At 35.4% G+C, this 19,961-nt stretch overlaps 2 protein-coding genes and 1 pseudogene across 2 annotated transcripts; all 3 read left to right on the plus strand.

Moving 5' to 3' along the window:
• Positions 1-2,320: 2,320 nt before the first annotated feature.
• On the plus strand, positions 2,321-7,182 carry LOC132706972 (CLIP domain-containing serine protease HP8-like). The gene is made up of 5 exons (XM_060678571.1): positions 2,321-2,325; positions 2,380-2,564; positions 2,750-2,845; positions 3,213-3,591; positions 7,051-7,182. The coding sequence occupies exons 1-4, from the start codon at positions 2,321-2,323 to the stop codon at positions 3,524-3,526; spliced, it is 600 nt and encodes a 199-aa protein (XP_060534554.1). The 3' UTR covers positions 3,527-3,591; positions 7,051-7,182.
• On the plus strand, positions 3,543-12,229 carry LOC132706973 (CLIP domain-containing serine protease HP8-like; annotated as a pseudogene).
• Positions 12,230-17,080: 4,851 nt separating this feature from the next.
• LOC132707762 (CLIP domain-containing serine protease HP8-like) lies at positions 17,081-19,706 on the plus strand. Its single transcript, XM_060679701.1, has 2 exons — positions 17,081-18,273; positions 18,641-19,706. Exons 1-2 carry the CDS (start codon positions 18,168-18,170, stop codon positions 18,952-18,954), a joined length of 420 nt encoding a protein of 139 aa, XP_060535684.1. The 5' UTR covers positions 17,081-18,167; the 3' UTR covers positions 18,955-19,706.
• Positions 19,707-19,961: the final 255 nt, after the last annotated feature.

A 19,961-nucleotide genomic window follows, 5' to 3' on the forward strand; every position in this document is an offset into this window, starting at 1 on the left:
GGCATTCTTAAGGCAATTTCTGGGTGGTTTTTCATAAATTTGTAATACCATTTCCAACCGTCTAACTCTTGCACCTTATTAAATCGGTGCGGAAGTTTGTATTTTTCTGCCAACTGAAATGCTAGATGTCTTAAATCTGTGATAGTTAACCCAAAGAATCTAGACTCCAAATCCAAAATGTGATGAACCAATTCGGTCTCCATTTGCTCCGTCAAATCGCTTGGTTTTCCTATTTTTTTCTGAGAAATTAGACCTTTTAAATGACGTCGAAAGGTCGGTTTTGGAATACCATATGTCCTGCATACTTCATTGAATCGTAATTTCCCATTATTAAAATCTTGTATTGCTGCATTCATATTTTCCATACACCATTTATTATATTGTCGTTTTCCCATTGTGTGCTAAAAAAATTATTTTTATTTTTTCCTCTCATAAAATGATAAAATTAAAAACTTAACAAATATGTATAAACAGAAATTGATTGGTTAAAACCAAAATGAAAACAATTTCATTTCGTATTACTAATTTGTACCGGTACGAATTAGGATGTATAATAAAGTACGATTTACGCTCAAAGTCCTCTTCAAAATACACTTAACGCTTTTAGGTTATGAGAAAACCCTGCGCGCTAATTCTACCACCAAATGAATTGTAAAGAAATGCAATTTTTGAAAACCGTATGATTCACAATATTATGTTTATAGAATTCTTAAAAAACGCTTACAAAAACGCTAAAATTTTACAAGAAAACTGAAAAAAACTTACTTTTATCAGTAAAATTACATCTCGCACAGGAATCACTGCTTCGGAGCACCACAGCTGGTTAGCTTAGCACTAACTCAAGTAATCACCGACAGATGCCGCTGTATGTTTTATAAATTCTGAGTAATTTAGGTGGTACGATTTACGCGCAAGTACGATTTAGGCAAGTTTACCCTAACGGTGCTTTGACATACACTTGAGGATTAGCTTCGCTCCAAATGCGGCAATTTTGTTTGTGCGAGAATAAATCACTTGACAGCTGTTAAATCGGTCGCCATCTTAAACAGTTATGCCAACTTAAAGTTCTATACATTGGAAAAAAACACCCATTACATATGTTTAGAAACATATCTGTGTTTGAATCATTAAATAATATAACCAAGAGAATTGTATCGAATTTTTGTCACTTTGTCAATACGATGACCATTAATTTTGAAAGTATGATCTAAAAATAAATTAGGCAAATCACTTTTTAAGACGAAAGCTAAGTTGGATGAAAATATAAAATCCCGCAATATAGTAATTGATTTTATTTCTAGGAGATGGAATAGATTTTCGTTGTGGAGGTACCCTAATAAATGCCAGATATATACTCACCGCAGCACATTGTATTATAAATACTATGTCTATGTAAGTAGCTGACTTGTAATTATTTAGGTGCTGGCGTCTCTATTAACACTAGGCACTAAAGTAGTAATAGCTATAATTGAAATCGACTATATGAATAAGTAACTTCAAACTCAGACGTGCTATTTTTATAAAATTTGAATAAATTTAAGACTTTAACAAGTTAAAAGAATTAAAGTTTTCACTTAAAGCTGAACGTGAATATATTTGATTACCAAAATTTCGGTCGGAGAGAGATCATGATCACCCCGATCAGGAGTTTCGAATATTTTTCGACTGGCGATGTTTTTTTTTATAATCGACTATTATAAGAATTTAGTTTCTTATTGTTAACAAATTCATCAACAAGATTTTGGGGACCCATGCTTCCATGTTGAAATAAGACCTGTTTTCCCACTAATTTGTTATAGGTTTTTGAGGTATTTGGTTCAAAATTAAAGCGTTTTTGAATGCACATTTTCCTTTTTCTTCGCATTTCAATTCTAATACAGAAAGCCAATTTTCAATTTTGTTTACAAACTTTTTATTCCGTTGTAATTTATTTGCATCTGCAATACTTACTCACTCATGGTCTTCACTTACTAATTAAAACTTTTGACGAAAAAATGGAAAATGTAATCGTTACTAAGGCGAACCATAATACTCTATGGATCGGCAACGAAGCGTTTGTTGAGTCTTTCTTCCATGTTGAAAATGTTTCCCTGAAATCTTGACTACAATTTTGAAACACTCCTTATTGCTTTTTCAACATTTTAAACACTGTACTTATTTATATCTTTTGACTGGAAAGTTAATCATTTCTCATGTTGCTTAAAGTTAATATCGGTACTTAAATATATGATGTAATGGATTCATTATTTCCTAATTGCAAATGCAAAAAAAGTTTCAAAGTAGATAGGTTTTAATATCCGAGTGAAATAAATAATTAGAAATGGTGTAATAACTACGCGGTATTTATAATTAGTCGAGTGTTTAATTTAATTGTTTTAGAATTGGAGTTAGGCTAGGAGAATACGATTTACGAAACGCGCAGGACTGCGAAGAAGGATACTGCGCTCCAAAAGTGCAAGATTTCCGAGCGGAAAAGATGATGATTCATCCGAACTATAACAAACGGACATACACAGATGATATAGCGTTGATAAGGCTAGACTATAATGCAAATTTTAGTTATTGTAAGTAGTATTGGATAATTAATATATAGCTCCGACCCTTTTCTTGTAATGAATTTATAATAGGCCAATAATAAAATGAAAACCAATTTTCACAAATATACAGATTTTATCAGCGTTGCAGATTTTTATCGTCAAAATTTTTAACTAGTTTAGTATTACGTCTAGTAATGTGCAAATGATTTCAGCCAATATTAAACCGATATGTCTTCCGGTGAGCGAAATTAATGACGACCTAACGGGAAAATCGGCTATCGTCTCCGGATGGGGTGCTACGGAAAAAGGTACAGTTACATGTTCTAGCAAAATTTTCTTTAAATTTCAAAATTACAAATATTCCTAATAGTTGCTAAATCAGTGTAACAGCTGTTGATCAACTCTTTCCATAGCGACAACAAGGGTAATTGAAAAAATCAAAACTCAAGACCTAAATTTTTTGCGAAAAAGTAGTATTTTTATTTAAGTTAACGAAAATTATTTCGCATTTTCATGGAAATGTTCGGGTGACTTTTTATTTAAGAAGGCTTTCCGTTACATAAAATTTCTGCAGTTTGAAACATACAGTTTAAACTAATTTTAATTCTATCATTTTTTATTGTATTCCATATTTATTATATGTAGCGACATTGTGATGAGCGGAAATGATTTTAGGTTACAAAAGCCCAATACTTCTCAAAGTATCAGTACCCGTGTTGTCACTGTCTGTTTGCCATAAAGTGTACCAACAGTTTGCTCCAATTACGGATCAGCAAATATGTGCCGGTGGATACAATGGTAGAGACTCATGTGGAGGAGACAGCGGTGGACCGATGAAGTATGTCGGACTTGTTGACGGCTCGCCTAGATACATACAGTACGGAATTGTATCATTTGGCCCGAGACAATGCGGTGCCGATGGGCAACCGGGTATTTACACCAGGGTTGGGAGTTATATCCAATGGATTTTGGATAACATGGAAGAATGAATGTCATTTAAAGCAAACAGGATTGGAAGAATTTCCATGGATGGCCCTCATAGCATACAACACAGGTACGCTTAAAGATTTTTTTATAGAAAATTTAAATATCTACTGATTAATTTTATATTACATTACACATTTACATTTTACAACCGCCGCTATTTGGTATTATATAACCCATGCTAATTTAAAAAAAAAAAACTTAGAAATTGCTGCGTTATGTTTTTTTCTATTATAAGTAAGGGGTGTTTTTTTTGGATGTATAGAACTTTAAGTTGCAATAAAACAACGATGGATTATTCGATTGACATGAATTTTATTTATCCGAAAGGTAATCTTGTGGCATTACATTTTAAATATGGTTTCTGGCATACGATTGCCACGGCTGGCGCGGATGTAGTCCAATCGAGACATCCAATTTTCGATTAATTTTTCCAACATTTGTTACCGTATATCGGCAATAACACGGCGAATGTTGTCTTGCAAATGGTCAAGCGTTTGTGGCTTATCCGCATAGACCAATGACTTTACATAGCACCACAGAAAGTAGCGGTGTTAAATCACAAGATCTTGGAGGCCAATTCACAGGTCCAAAACGTGAAATTAGGCGGTCACCAAACGTGTCTTTCAATAAATCGATTGTGGCACGAGGTGTGTGACATGTTGCGCTGTCTTGTTGAAACCACATCTCTTCGACATCATGGTTATTTAATTCAGGGATGAATGAGTTAGTAATCATAGCTCTATACCAATGATTCCACCAGCCCATAAAGCGCACCAAACTGTCAGTTTTTGTGGATGTAGGGTAAACTTGCCCAAATCGTACCAGTTTTGAACAACTTGTTGTAGATTTCTCAAAAATGCATCAAACACTATGAAATTTTGGTTGTTAAAAGTTTAATAGAATAAACATTAGACATGTGTTAATACTTAAAGAAACCCTGTTTTACTACTCAAAATAAAATATTTAAAAAATAATGAAAAAAGTACGATTTAAGACCATATGTCTTAACTCGTACCGCACTATTCCTAAATCGTACTTCTGATGCAATGTTGGCAAGTGTAAGAATATGTGGCTTTTCCTACACCTGCACAGTTGTCGTGCACCCATATGTTGCATTTGATGCATTGAATCATTGATTTTTCTTCATCTTTGCGGCATAAAATGCAATACCAAGTATTAGAATTCTTTTCTATTAAAGAGCGTTTCTTTGGTTTTGTTGGTCCATCTAATTTATTTTCTAACATATTTTTATATGGACTCTCAGTACGGACTACGGCCTTGCTTGTTTTCTTAGATGTTTGCGGTGGAAGTCGATATATTGGTGACAAATTCTCAATAACCGTGCGGATGGATGCGTCAGTTTGATCGTGTGCATTTGTAGAAACATTCGCTGTGGAAGGACCAGGATCCGAAAGTTGCATATCAGTTTGGGTCATTTCATTTTCATCGAGCACGACATATTTTTCATCTGGTATTCGATGCCTGTTGCAAGGCCACAATCCACAAGTTTCAAAACCTTTCATAGCGATGTCCATACAAACCGATCTAGGATATGCCACTCCCAAAATTTCAGATATGTTTCACCAGGGTGATTTCTTATCCAAACTGCACATTCTTTGTTAAAATTAGTTTTTAATGACTTAAAGAATGATCTATCCAAAGGCTGTAGTTTGTGTGTTGTGTGCGCCGGCAAAGAAAACATTACGATACCGTATTCTCTAGCAAGGTTTATGGCTTCTAGATTCTTAGTATGTGTGGTATGTCCATCCAATATTAATAGAATTTTATGATTCAATTGTTTTTCCAATTTTAAATCATTTATGAAATGTTGTAACCATTCGACAAAGATTGAAGCGACAATCCACCCACTCTCAGAACAAGTGTACAGCGTTTTAGGCGGGCCACCACGTTTAAGGATATCCGTCATTCTTTTGCGTTTGAAGATGAACATTGGAGGAATAAAGTCTCCACTAGCATTCATGCAACAAACGCATGTAGTGTTAATTCCACGTTCTCCGCTAGTGACTGCTCCGACTTGATGTTTTCCTTTTAACGCTAATATTTTAGCAGGCTTATGAACGGTATTAAGACCTGTCTCATCCATGTTAAAAATTTCGTTAGGTCCAAATTGGAAATCTTCTAGAATCTTTTCGTATTTGTCGAAAAATTCTGATACAATGTTTTTGTTAAATCCTTTACATCGTGCCATTGATGTTGGTTCAGGCATTCTTAAGGCAATTTCTGGGTGGTTTTTCATAAATTTGTAATACCATTTCCAACCGGATAACTCTTGCACCTTATTAAATCGGTGCGGAAGTTTGTATTTTTCTGCCAACTGAAATGCTAGATGTCTTAAATCTGTGATAGTTAACCCAAAGAATCTAGACTCCAAATCCAAAATGTGATGAACCAATTCGGTCTCCATTTGCTCCGTCAAATCGCTTGGTTTTCCTATTTTTTTCTGAGAATTTAGACCTTTTAAATGACGTCGAAAGGTCGGTTTTGGAATACCATATGTCCTGCATACTTCATTGAATCGTAATTTCCCATTATTAAAATCTTCTATTGCTGCATTCATATTTTGCATAGACCATTTATTATATTGCCGTTTTGCCATTGTGTGCTAAAAAAAATTATTTTTATTTTTTCCTCTCATAAAATGATAAAATTAAAAACTTAACAAATATGTATAAACAGAAATTGATTGGTTAAAACCAAAATGAAAACAATTTTGTTTCGTATTCCTAATTTGTACCGGTACGAATTAGGATGTATAATAAAGTACGATTTACGCTCAAAGTCCTCTTCAAAATACACTTAACGCTTTTAGGTTATGAGAAAACGCTGCGCGCTAATTCTACCACCAAATGAATTGTAAAGAAATGCAATTTTTGAAAACCGTATGATTCACAATTTTATGTTTATAGAATTCTTAAAAAACGCTTACAAAAAACGCTAAAATTTTACAAGAAAACTGAAAAAAACTTACTTTTATCAGTAAAATTACATCTCGTACAGGAATCACTGCTTCGGAGCATCACAGCTGGTTAGCTTAGCACTAACTCAAGTAATCACCGACAGATGCCGCTGTATGTTTTATAAATTCTGAGTAATTTAGGTGGTACGATTTACGCGCAAGTACGATTTAGGCAAGTTTACCCTAACGGTGTTTTGACATACACTTGAGGATTAGCTTCGCTCCAAATGCGGCAGTTTTGTTTGTGCGAGAATAAATCACTTGACAGCTGTTAAATCGGTCGCCATCTTGAACAGTTATGCCAACTTAAAGTTCTATACATTGGAAAAAAACACCCATTACATATGTTTAGAAACATATCTGTGTTTGAATCATTAAATAATATAACCAAGAGAATTGTATCGAATTTTTGTCACTTTGAAACCTATGATGACCAATAATTTTGAAAGTATGATCTAAAAATAAATTAGGCAAATCACTTTTTAAGACGAAAGCTAAGTTGGATGAAAATATAAAATCGCGCAATATAGTAATTGATTTTATTTCTAGGAGATGAATAGATTTTCGTTGTGGAGGTACCCTAATAAATGCCAGATATATACTCGCCGCAGCACATTGTATTATAATTACTATGTCTATGTAAGTAGCTGACTTATAATTATTTAGGTGCTGGCGTCTTTATTAACACTAGGCACTAAACTAGTAATAGCTATAATTCAAATCGACTATATGAATAAGTAACTTCAAATTTAAGACTTAAACATTTTAAAAGAATTAAAGTTTTCACTTAAAGCTGAACGTGAATATATTTAATTACCAAAATTTCGGTTGGAGAGAGATCATGGTCACCCCGATCAGGAGTTTCGAATATTTTTCGACTGGCGATGTTTTTTTTTATAATCGACTATTATAAGAATTTAGTTTCTTATTGTTAACAAATTCATCAACAAGATTTTGGTTACCCATGCTTCCATGTAGAAATTAAACCTGTTTTCCCACTAATTTGTTATAGGTTTTTGAGGTATTTGGTTCAAAATTAAAGCGTTTTTGAATGCACATTTTCCTTTTTCTTCGCATTTCAATTCTAATACAGAAAGCCAATTTTCAATTTTGTTTACAAACTTTTTATTCCATTGTAATTTATTTGCATCTGCAATACTTACTCACTCATGGTCTTCAATTACTAATTAAAACTTTTGACGAAACAATGGAAAATGTAATCGTTACTAAGGCGAACCATAATACTTTATAGATCGGCAACGAAGCGTTTGTTGAGTCTTTCTTCCATGTTGAAAATGTTTCCCTGAAATCTTGACTACAATTTTGAAACACTCCTTATTGTTTTTTCAACATTTTAAACACTGTACTTATTTATATCTTTTGACTAGAAAGTTAATCATTTCTCATGTTGCTTAAAGTTAATATCGCTACTTAAATATATGATGTAATGGATTCATTATTTCCTAATTGCAAATGCAAAAAAAGTTTCAAAGTAGATAGGTTTTAATATCCGAGTTAAATAAATAATTGGAAATGGTGTAATAACTACGTGGTATTTATAATTAGTCGAGTGTTTATTTTAATTGTTTTAGAATTGGAGTTAGGCTAGGAGAATACGATTTACGAAACACGGAGGACTGCGAAGAAGGATACTGCGCTCCAAAAGTGCAAGATTTCCGAGCGGAAAAGATAATGATTCATCCGAACTATAACAAAAGGACATACACAAATGATATAGCCTTGATAAGGCTAGACTATAATCCAAAATTTTAGTAATTGTAAGTAGTATCGAATAATTAGTATATAGCTCCGACCCTTTTCTTGTAATGAATTTATAATAGGCCAATAATAAAATGAAAACCAATTTTCACAAATACAGGGATTTTATCAGCGTTCCAGTTTTTTATCGTCAAAATTTAATTGCTTCGTGTGGTTTGCCTGTCCTAAAATAAATGTAAATAAGTGTAAGTCTTTGCATTTTTGCTGCAATTTGAGATGTTACGGCGGAATGCGGTTGGATTGCACGAGACGATCGTCAGGTATTCCTTCCTATTTCCTAACTAACGGCAATTTCTATTCTTGTTCCTTGCTTTCATTTATTTACAATTGTTGCTTTTTGGAGAGGTTATATTTCAATCCTCTGTCAACGCGAATGCACTCGGCCATTAGTACAGTTAAGCACTCGACCTTTGGCCCACGTTCGTCTTCAATTTCCTAAGACGTTACTGTGTAATCTCATTCATGTGTGTGTAATAATTGATTATTATTGGTAATAGCGGGTAGTAGTTAGGTAATATTTAGTCTCCTTGCGTTGATTAACTTCTGTCATTATTGGCCCATTGACCCTAGTGGTGTCGGAACCGAACATCGTATTGCCAGCACCATCGGTCTCTTTGGATTCTGTGGTGGAGCATTGCACGCGGCGGTTTAACCTCCGTTCGCTCCCGACAGAATCCCTTGTATTCGTCCTCAAAAGTTTGATAACGATTTCCACTGTGTGGACTTAGTGTTGTTAGTGTTCAGTGCATGTTTTAAAGTTATAATCGTCGTCGGCCCCGTCGTTTTTCCCCGTTCACGCCGGTATGGAGGCCGGATGGGCCCGGTTGGTCCGCTGTGGAAGCGGGGGGTGTCGGTTTTTTTTGGTATCGGTCAAATTTGTTTTTTTGCTAGTTGAGCAAATATTGGTTATATGTCTTCTTTGTACGTGTTGGTCAATGACCAAAAGCGAAGATCCTCGACGGAAGTCGGCAATGGGCGAATGATCCTAGCAGTCGAGCCCAACATTTTTTGTGAAGCGCATACTTGAACTTGAATCGGTCTCTTTTTGATTCTGTGGTGGAGCATTGCACGCGGCGGTTTAACCTCCGTTCGCTCCCGACAGAATCCCATGTATTCGTCCCAAAAAGTTTGATATCGGTTTTCACGGTGTGGATTTAGTGTTCTGAGTGTTCAGTGTACGTCTTAAAGTGATAATCGTCGTCGGCCCCGTCGTTTTTCTCCGTTCACGCCGGTATGGAGGCCGGATGGGCCCGGATAGTCCGCGGTGGTAGCGGGGGGAAGCCGATTTTTTTTGGTATCGGTCAGAATCGTTTTTTGCTAGCTGATCAAATTATTGGTTATTCTTCTTTGTTCGAAAATCCTCGACGGAAGTCGGCAATGGGCAAATGATCCTAGCAGTCGCGCCCAACATTTTTTGTGAAACGCATAATTGGCTTGACTTGACTCGGTCTCTTTTTTTGGAACTTGGTGAAACTTCATCGTTCTTTTTTTTTGGCCTTACGATTTCCGCCGGTGCAAGTGGTTGCAAGATTTCAATCCGAATAAGTTTGTGGCATCTCGTAGTTTTCGAGGATTAAACCGGATTGAAATCGTATAGAAGTTGCGGATCGTCGTCTTGTTGGTAGTATTTTGCTTGGACGTCCCCAACATTACAGCTTAGGCTGGATTAAAGCTAACCAACCTAGCACCTGGCACTCTTCACCGCCACCCACGATCATCAGGCGGTTTTTTGGTTCTGGTTTTTGGTTTTGATTTTGGATTTGGTGCCTCCTTACATCGTGGACGGCACGTGTTATGAATTCTGCAACCCAAGAATTCGTCAAGTCTTCAAGTTAGCTCGGTTCAGGACGTTGCAGTGCATATCTCCTCGTCCAAGAGTGATAAGCATTCGTGCCTATCCCACTGACTGGTGAACCCGTAGGCAGCATACAGGACAGCCATCTTAGAGCTTGCCCGACTCGTTCGTTGCTGGTAACTGGAGGATCACAGATAAGCCTCTATTTACGTTTTGGTTAATTTTATTCCTATTAAATACAAATTTCAATTTTTAAATATCAATATAAATTAAAGAGCTCAGTTAGGGTAAAGATAAAGTACATAATTATAGAAACATTTTGTTTGTAAGAGTTATTTGTAAACGATCGATCGTCACAAGCTTCCTGTGCTTAGTGTGTACTTGAGCCAATATATGGAGATTTAAACTGACGTGCCGGTTTATTTATTAATTATTTATTTGGTTTTTGGTTATTTGGGTTCGAACGTTGTTAACTTTGTGAGTTTGTTGGGTGGCTAGTGAACAAGGACACTAGCCACTATCACTAACTTATAGTATAGGTTGGGGTTTCGTCCTAGTTGGCGCCCCGGTCTCCAACCTTTGATTTATTTACTTTCTTTTTTTATACCCCGCCCATATTTTGAGAAACTGAGCTGCTTGGGCCCTATACTTACTGCTTCTAATCGGTAGCAAAGTGAGCAAAGTATAGTAGGATTGCTTCGGTCTCCCCTCCACCTTCAGTGGAAAAGAGACGTGGCACTAGTTTAGTTTTACGTCTAGTAATGTGCAAATGATTTCAGCCAATATTAAACCGATATGTGCTACAGAAAAAGGTACAGTTACATGTTCTAGCAAAATTTTCTTTAAATTTCAAAATTACAAATATTCCTAATAGTTGCTAAATCAGTGTAACAGCTGTTGATCAACTCTTTCCATAGCGACAACAAGGGTAATTGAAAAAATCAAAACTCAAGACCTAAATTTTTTGCGAAAAAGTAGTATTTTTATTTAAGTTAACGAAAATTATTTAGCATTTTCATGGAAATGTTCGGGTGACTTTTTATTTAGGAAGGCTTTCCGTTACATAAAATTTCTGCAGTTTGAAACATCCAGTTTAAACTAATTTTAATTCTATCATTTTTTATTGTATTCCATATTTATTATATGTAGCGACATTGTGATGAGCGGAAATGATTTTAGGTTACAAAAGCCCAATACTTCTCAAAGTATCAGTACCCGTGTTGTCACTGCCTGTTTGTCATAAATTGTACCAACAGTTTGCTCCAATTACGGATCAGCAAATATGTGCCGGTGGATACAATGGTAGAGACTCATGTGGAGGAGACAGCGGTGGACCGATGAAGTATGTCGGACTTGTTGACGGCTCGCCTAGATACATACAGTACGGAATGGTATCATTTGGCCCGAGACAATGCGGTGCCGATGGGCAACCGGGTATTTACACCAGGGTTGGGAGTTATATCCAATGGATTTTGGATAACATGGAAGAATGATTGTCGTTTTCATATTAGTACGTTAACGAAATGTTAAAAAGAAATATTTTCACTTTGGATCCCAAATTCTCAAGATTTGTCAGACATTTTCGTAATGATTGAACTTCGTAAATGCGTGTTATGATTTCAAAAAGATAACTTCGTTAAAATGCCGCCTCCAAACTTCTTCTGTCAGCGGCCTGGTTGGTTGTTAAATGCTGCATTAATTTAATTCGAGATTTTGATTATCGTGCACCTGCATGTCGTTTTCAAAACTTTTTAATCATATTCTGAGCATAGGCAATACCTCTGCGCTATGCATTTCATTGGACACCTGCAGCAGCTTGAAAACTTGTGAATCGAACCTAAATTTGAATTAACATTGCGAAACGCCTTATGGCGAGATGCGATAAAATTCCTGCGGAATCGAGAATGTGGTTTCGACCTTTAAATTTCTATATGTTGTTTTGCTACCGAGTCTAAGCCTAGACGATTATTGATGCGTAGAAATGGTGAGCCCTTTTTTTTTTAATTTCGTAGGGATTTCACAAGGAAATCCGTTTATTTGCAGCCCACGATTTGTTTACCGCTCCTGGAAGTTTCAACTTACATGAAAAGGTAATCCATCAACATCTAGTTCTTTCAACCATGTCGCAACCATAATTTAGAAAATGGAACAGTTGGACAGAGCGTTCCTCAATTCAGAATTGGACTATTTCGAATTTTTTGCAACAAAAATATCAAGTAGTAAGGAAAACAGATCAATGATTGTTTAGCAAGATTGTGACAAATTAACATTTCAAAACATGTGTACTGGGTTATTCATTATATTTTGACGCCTACCTACAGGGTTAATTTTAAAAGATAGAAAAAATGTATAAATACAAAAGTTTTAAGTAAGATTTTTGCTCTATTATCTTATGCAAATGTCAGAAAAAACAAACGACAATCGCAACCTGTCAAAATGACAGCAACATCTTTTTTTTAATCGAATGCCTTATATATTATTAGCTTAAGTCGTAGATAATTTAGCCGTTTTTGAGATATTTCTGTCATTCGATTTCTGGACAATAACCATATTGCTTAAAAATGGTCAAGTCTGCCTTGATAGTAACCATATTCTCTATGATTGTAATTGTTTTAATAATGTTCTACTTTTGACAACTAATCAAAACTAAAGATCTACAGCGTTAGTTAAATAACTTAAGATTTTTCAAATGGGTTATACTGAGGAAGGAAGACGGCAAAGAATAAAATTATATTATTCAACCGGAGATAATGTTGTAAGGGTTAAAAGTGATTTTTTTAAAATTAAAAATGTAATTAAACAATTTGAAGACCGAAATAGTCTCACACAGAAGATCAGGACAATAGAACGAAATTTTGATAAAGACCACAATATATTGCTTTACTTTAATTAATTAATAATTGATAATTAATTTTTATTCTTTTGAAGTTTGCTAAGTTTCAGTTTTACGCATCACTAGATATCATGTGAAACAAGATTTGACAAGACACCACCTACCTAAAACTTAAATACATAAATATAACCAAATAAATGAAGCATATGTGGGGGGAAGGGAACTACGTGTAGGGATTACTTAGTGCGGAATAATAATAATAAATCGCATCGAATATGACGCTGAGTGTGATAAGACATACCCCAATACCCTTGGAATTTAAAATACTTTCATTGCAGGGAAATGCCAAGGATCGCATAGCATTGAATGCACAGTAAATAATTGAGGATTTAATTGTTTTCCTTACAGGTAAACAGCATATAGGTACCCGTGGCCAATTAAGTAAGGCAAAATACCCTAGCTCGAAAAGTAATGTAAAGATTTGGATAGAAAAAATATTATTTTTATTATTACCGTCCTCTTAATAGAATTTGGTGCGGAGTATCCGAACAATATCGGAAAAAAGTGTCAATAACTTCATAATGCCGCAACACATGTTGTTAAATTTGGTTTGTTGTTAGATTTTGATGATTGATTGGTTCGTGATTATTCAGTAATACCCGCTAAACGATGCGATGAGTTAAACATCAATCGCAGCGAACAATGCCTTTAGTCAACGAGTGATTTTGTGTGGTTGTGTTGAAATGTGAACGAATTCCAGGATTACCTCTGGAAAGCAAACAGGATTGGAAGAATTTCCATGGATGGCCCTTTTATAGAAAATTTAAATATCTACTGATTAATTTTATATTACATTACACATTTACATTTTACAACCGCCGCTATTTGGTATTATATAACCCATGCTAATTTAAAAAAAAAACCTTAGAACTTGCTGCGTTATGTTTTTTTCTATTATAAGTAAGGGGTGTTTTTTTTTCGATGTATAGAACTTTAAGTTGCAATAAAACAACGATGGATTATTCGATTGACATGAATTTTATTTATCCGAAAGATAATCTTGTTGCATTACATTTTAAATATGGTTTCTGGCATACGACCGCCACGGCTGGCGCGGATGTAGTCCAATCGAGACATCCAATTTTCGATTAATTTTTCCAACATTTGTGACCGTATATCGGCAATAACACGGCGAATGTTGTCTTGCAAATGGTCAAGCGTTTGTGGCTTATCCGCATAGACCAATGACTTCACATAGCACCACAGAAAGTAGTCTAGCGGTGTTAAACCACAAGATCTTGGAGGCCAATTCACAGGTCCAAAACGTGAAATTAGGCGGTCACCAAACGTGTCTTTCAATAAATCGATTGTGGCATGAGCTGTGTGACATGTTGCGCCGTCTTGTTGAAACCACATCTCTTCGACATCATGGTTATTCAACTCAGGGATGAAAGAGTTGGTAATCATAGCTCTATACCAATGATTCCACCAGCCCATAAAGCGCACCAAACAGTCAGTTTTTGTGGATGTAACGGTGTTTAGACATACACTTGAGGATTAGCTTCGCTCCAAATGCGGCAGTTTTGTTTGTGACAGCTGTCAAATCGGTCACCATCTTGAACAGTTTTGCCAACTTAAAGTTCTATACATCGGAAAAAAACAACCATTACATATGTTCAGAATCATTAAATAATATAACCAAGAGAATTGTATCGAATTTTTGTCACTTTGAAACCTATGATGACCATTAATTTTGAAAGTATGATCTAAAAATAAATTAGGCAAATCACGTTTTAAGACGAAAGTGTTTTAATATTTATATTATTACGTCATATCCGACAAGACCCCGTAACAAAGAGGCGCCGCCTTGTTTTTTTTGCCGATCGTAAAATATATCGGCGTCTCAGGCAAAAAGGACAGGGAGGGCAAGTTGCGGTGAGGAGATAATTAGGGTATTATTATGCGATGTTTTTTGGGTTTACGATAAGTTAGTTAAGACGTAGTTGTCGAACCGAGAGCATTAAACTCGATTCTGCTTCATTACGTTGTTTTATTTTGATTATCCTTACAAAAGCTAAGTTGGATGAAAGTATAAAATCGCGCAATATAGTAATTGATTTTATTTCTAGCAGATGGAATAGATTTTCGTTGTGGAGGTACCCTAATAAATGCCAGATATATAATCAAAGCAGCACATTGTATTATAAATACTATGTCTATGTAAGTAGCTGACTTATAATTATTTAGGTGCTGACGTCTCTATTAACACTAGGCACTAAAGTAGTAATAGCTATAATTGAAATCGACTATATGAATAAGTAACTTCAAACTCAGACGTGCTATTTTTATAAAATTTGAATAAATTTAAGACTTAAACAAGTTAAAAGAATTAAAGTTTTCACTTAAAGCTGAACGTGAATATATTTGATTACCAAAATTTCGGTCGGAGAGAGATCATGATCACCCCGATCAGGAGTTTCGAATATTTTTCGACTGGCGATGTTTTTTTTTATAATCGACTATTATAAGAATTTAGTTTCTTATTGTTAACAAATTCATCAACAAGATTTTGGGGACCCATGCTTCCATGTTGAAATAAGACCTGTTTTCCCACTAATTTGTTATAGGTTTTTGAGGTATTTGGTTCACTATTAAAGCGTTTTTGAATGCACATTTTCCTTTTTCTTCGCATTTCAATTCTAATACAGAAAGCTAATTTTCAATTTTGTTTACAAACTTTTTATTCCATTGTAATTTATTTGCATCTGCAATACTTACTCACTCATGGTCTTCACTTACTAATTAAAACTTTTGACGAAACAATGGAAAATGTAATCGTTACTAAGGCGAACCATAATACTCCATGGATCGGCAACGAAGCGTTTGTTGAGTCTTTCTTCCATGTTGAAAACGTTTCCCTGAAATCTTGACTACAATTTTGAAACACTCCTTATTGTTTTTTCAACATTTTAAACACTGTACTTATTTATATCTTTTGACTGGAAAGTTAATCATTTCTCATGTTGCTTAAAGTTAATATCGGTACTTAAATATATGATGTAATGGATTCATTATTTCCTAATTGCAAATGCAAAAAAAGTTTCAAAGTAGATAGGTTTTAATATCCGAGTGAAATAAATAATTAGAAATGGTGTAATAACTACGCGGTATTTATAATTAGTCGAGTGTTTAATTTAATTGTTTTAGAATTGGAGTTAGGCTAGGAGAATACGATTTACGAAACGCGCAGGACTGCGAAGAAGGATACTGCGCTCCAAAAGTGCAAGATTTCCGAGCGGAAAAGATGATGATTCATCCGAACTATAACAAACGGACATACACAGATGATATAGCCTTGATAAAGCTAGACTATAATGCAAATTTTAGTTATTGTAAGTAGTATTGGATAATTAGTATATAGCTCCGACCCTTTTCTTGTAATGAATTTATAAAAGGCCAATAATAAAGTGACAACCTATTTTCACAAATATACAGATTTTATCAGCGTTGCAGTTTTTTATCGTCAAAATTTTTAACTAGTGTAACGGGTTCAATTTGTCATTGGCTACTTCGACTTATGTTTCTCACATGTAGGTTAATAATGCTCGGAGACTACGTATTAAACGTTTTATTCTCACAATTACACACTGTCTTAATCCTCAAAGCTGTAACTGTTTAATTGCTTCCTGTGGTTTGCCTGTCCTAAAATAAATGTAAATAAGTGTAAGTCCTTGCATTTTTGCTGCAATTTGAGATGTTACGGCGGAATGCGGTTGGATTGCACGAGACGATCGTCAGGTATTCCTTCTTATATCCTAACTAACGGCAATTTCTATTCTTGTTCCTTGCTTTCATTTATTTACAATTGTTGCTTTTTGGAGAGGTTATATTTCAATCCTCTGTCAACGCGAATGCTCTCGGCCATTAGTACAGTTAAGCACTCGACCTTTGGCCCACGTTCGTCTTCAATTTACTAAGACGTTACTGTGTAATCTCATTCATGTGTGTGTAATAATTGACTATTATTGGTAATAGCGGGTAGTAGTTAGGTAATATTTAGTCTCCTTGCGTTGATTAACTTCTGTCATTATTGGCCCATTGACCCTAGTGGTTTCGGAACCGAACATCGTATTGCCAGCACCATCGGTCTCTTTTTTTGGAACTTGGTGAAACTTCATCGATCTTTTTTTTTTTGGCCTTACGATTTCCGCCGGTGCAAGTGGTTGCAAGATTTCAATCCGAATAAGTTTGTGGCATCTCGTAGTTTTCGAGGATTAAACCTTATTGAAATCGTATAGAAGTTGCGGATCGTCGTCTTGTTGGTAGTATTTTGCTTGGACGTCCCCAACATTACAGCTTAGGCTGGATTAAAGCTAACCAACCTAGCACCTGGCACTCTTCACCGCCACCCACGATCATCAGGCGGTTTTTTGATTCTGGTTTTTGGTTTTGATTTTGGATTTGGTGCCTCCTTACATCGTGGACGGCACGTGTTATGAATTCTGCAACCCAAGAATTCGTCAAGTCTTCAAGTTAGCTCGGTTCAGGACGTTGCAGTGCATATCTCCTCGTCCAAGAGTGATAAGCATTCGTGCCTATCCCACTGACTGGTGAACCCGTAGGCAGCATACAGGAGAGCCATCTTTGAGCTTGCCCGACTCGTTCGTTGCTGGTAACTGGAGGATCACAGATAAGCCTCTATTTACGTTTCGGTTAATTTTATTCCTATTAAATACAAATTTCAATTTTTAAATATCAATATAAATTAAAGAGCTCAGTTAGGGTAAAGATAAAGTACACAATTATAGAAACATTTTGTTTGTAAGAGTTATTTGTAAACGATCGATCGTAACCAAGCTTCCTGTGCTTAGTGTGTACTTGAGCCAATATATGGAGATTTAAACTGACATGCCGGTTTATTTATTAATTATTTATTTGGTTATTTGGGTTCGAACTTTGTTAACTTTGTGAGTTTGTTGGGTGGCTAGTGAGCAAGGACACTAGCCACTATCACTAACTTATAGTATAGGTTGGGGTTTTGTCCTAGCTGGCGCCCCGGTCTCCAACCTTTGATTTATTTCCTTTCTTTTTTTATACCCCGCCCATATTTTGAGCAACTGAGCTGCTTGGGCCCTATACTTACTGCTTCCAATCGGTAGCAAAGTGAGCAAAGTATAGTAGAATTGCTTCGGTCTCCCCTCCACCTTCAGTGGAAAAGAGACTTGGCACTAGTTTAGTATTACGTCTAGTAATGTGCAAATGATTTCAGCCAATATTAAACCGATATGTCTTCCGGTGAGCGAAATTAATGACGATCTAACGGGAAAATCGGCTATCGTCTCCGGATGGGGTGCTACGGAAAAAGGTACAGTTACATGTTCTAGCAAAATTTTCTTTAAATTTCAAAATTGCAAATATTCCTAATAGTTGCTAAATCAGTGTAACAGCTGTTGATCAACTCTTTCCATAGCGACAACAAGGGTAATTGAAAAAATCAAAACTCAAGACCTAAATTTTTTGCGAAAAAGTAGTATTTTTATTTAAGTTAACGAAAATTATTTCGCATTTTCATGGAAATGTTCGGGTGACTTTTTATTTAGGAAGGCTTTCCGTTACATAAAATTTCTGCAGTTTGAAACATCCAGTTTAAACTAATTTTAATTCTATCATTTTTTATTGTATTCCATATTTATTATATGTAGCGACATTGTGATGAGCGGAAATGATTTTAGATTACAAAAGCCCAATACTTCTCAAAGTATCAGTACCCGTGTTGTCACTGTCTGTTTGCCATAAAGTGTACCAACAATTTGCTTCAATTACGGATCAGCAAATATGTGCCGGTGGATACAATGATAGAGACTCATGTGGAGGAGACAGCGGTGGACCGATGAAGTATGTCGGACTTGTTGACGGCTCGCCTAGATACATACAGTACGGAATTTTATCATTTGGCCCGAGACAATGCGGTGCCGATGGGCAACCGGGTATTTACACCAGGGTTGGGAGTTATATCCAATGGATTTTGGACAACATGGAAGAATGATTGTCGTTTTCATATTAGTACGTTAATGAAATGTTAAAAAGAAATATTTTCACTTTGGATCCCAAATTCTCAAGATTTGTCAGACATTTTCGTAATGATTGAACTTCGTAAATGCGTGTTATGATTTCAAAAAGATAACTTCGTTAAAATGCCGCCTCCAAACTTCTTCTGTCAGCAGCCTGGTTGGTTGTTAAATGCCGCATTAATTTAATTCGAGATTTTGATTATCGTGCACCTGCATGTCGTTTTCAAAACTTTTTAATCATATTCTGAGCATAGACAATACCTCTGCGCCATGCATTTCATTGGACACGTGCAGCAGCTTGAAAAGTTGTGAATCGAACCTAAATTTGAATTAACATTGCGAAACGCCTTATGGCGAGATGCGTTAAAATTCCTGCGGAATCGAGAATGTGGTTTGGACCTTTAAATTCCTATATGTTGTTTTGCTACCGAGTCTAGTCTAGACGATTATTGATGCGTAGAAATGGTGAGCCCTTTTTTTTAATTTCGTAAGGATTTCTCAAGGAAATCCGTTTATTTGCAGCCTACGATTTGTTTACCGCTCCTGGAAGTTTCAACTTACATGAAAAGGTAATCCATCAACATCTAGTTCTTTCAACCATGTCGCAACCATAATCTAGAAAATGGAACAGTTGGACAGAGCGTTCCTCAATTCAGAATTGGACCATTTAGAATTTTTTGCAACAAAAATATCAAGTAGTAAGGAAAACAGATCAATGATTGTTTAGCAAGATTGTGACAAATAAACATTTCAAAATATGTGTACTGGGTTATTCATTTTATTTTGACGCCTACCTACAGGGTTAATTTTAAAAGATAGAAAAAATGTATAAATACAAAAGTTTTAAGTAAGATTTTTGCTCTATTATCTGATGCAAATGTCAGAAAAAACAAACGACAATCGCAACCTGTCAAAATAACAGCAACATCTTTTTTTTAATCGAATGCCTTATATATTATTAGCTTAAGTCGTAGATAATTTA

Source organism: Cylas formicarius, unplaced genomic scaffold, assembly GCF_029955315.1.
Source record: "Cylas formicarius isolate icCylForm1 unplaced genomic scaffold, icCylForm1.1 PGA_scaffold_9__14_contigs__length_23061073, whole genome shotgun sequence".
In the NCBI taxonomy this organism is placed as follows: domain Eukaryota; kingdom Metazoa; phylum Arthropoda; class Insecta; order Coleoptera; family Brentidae; genus Cylas; species Cylas formicarius.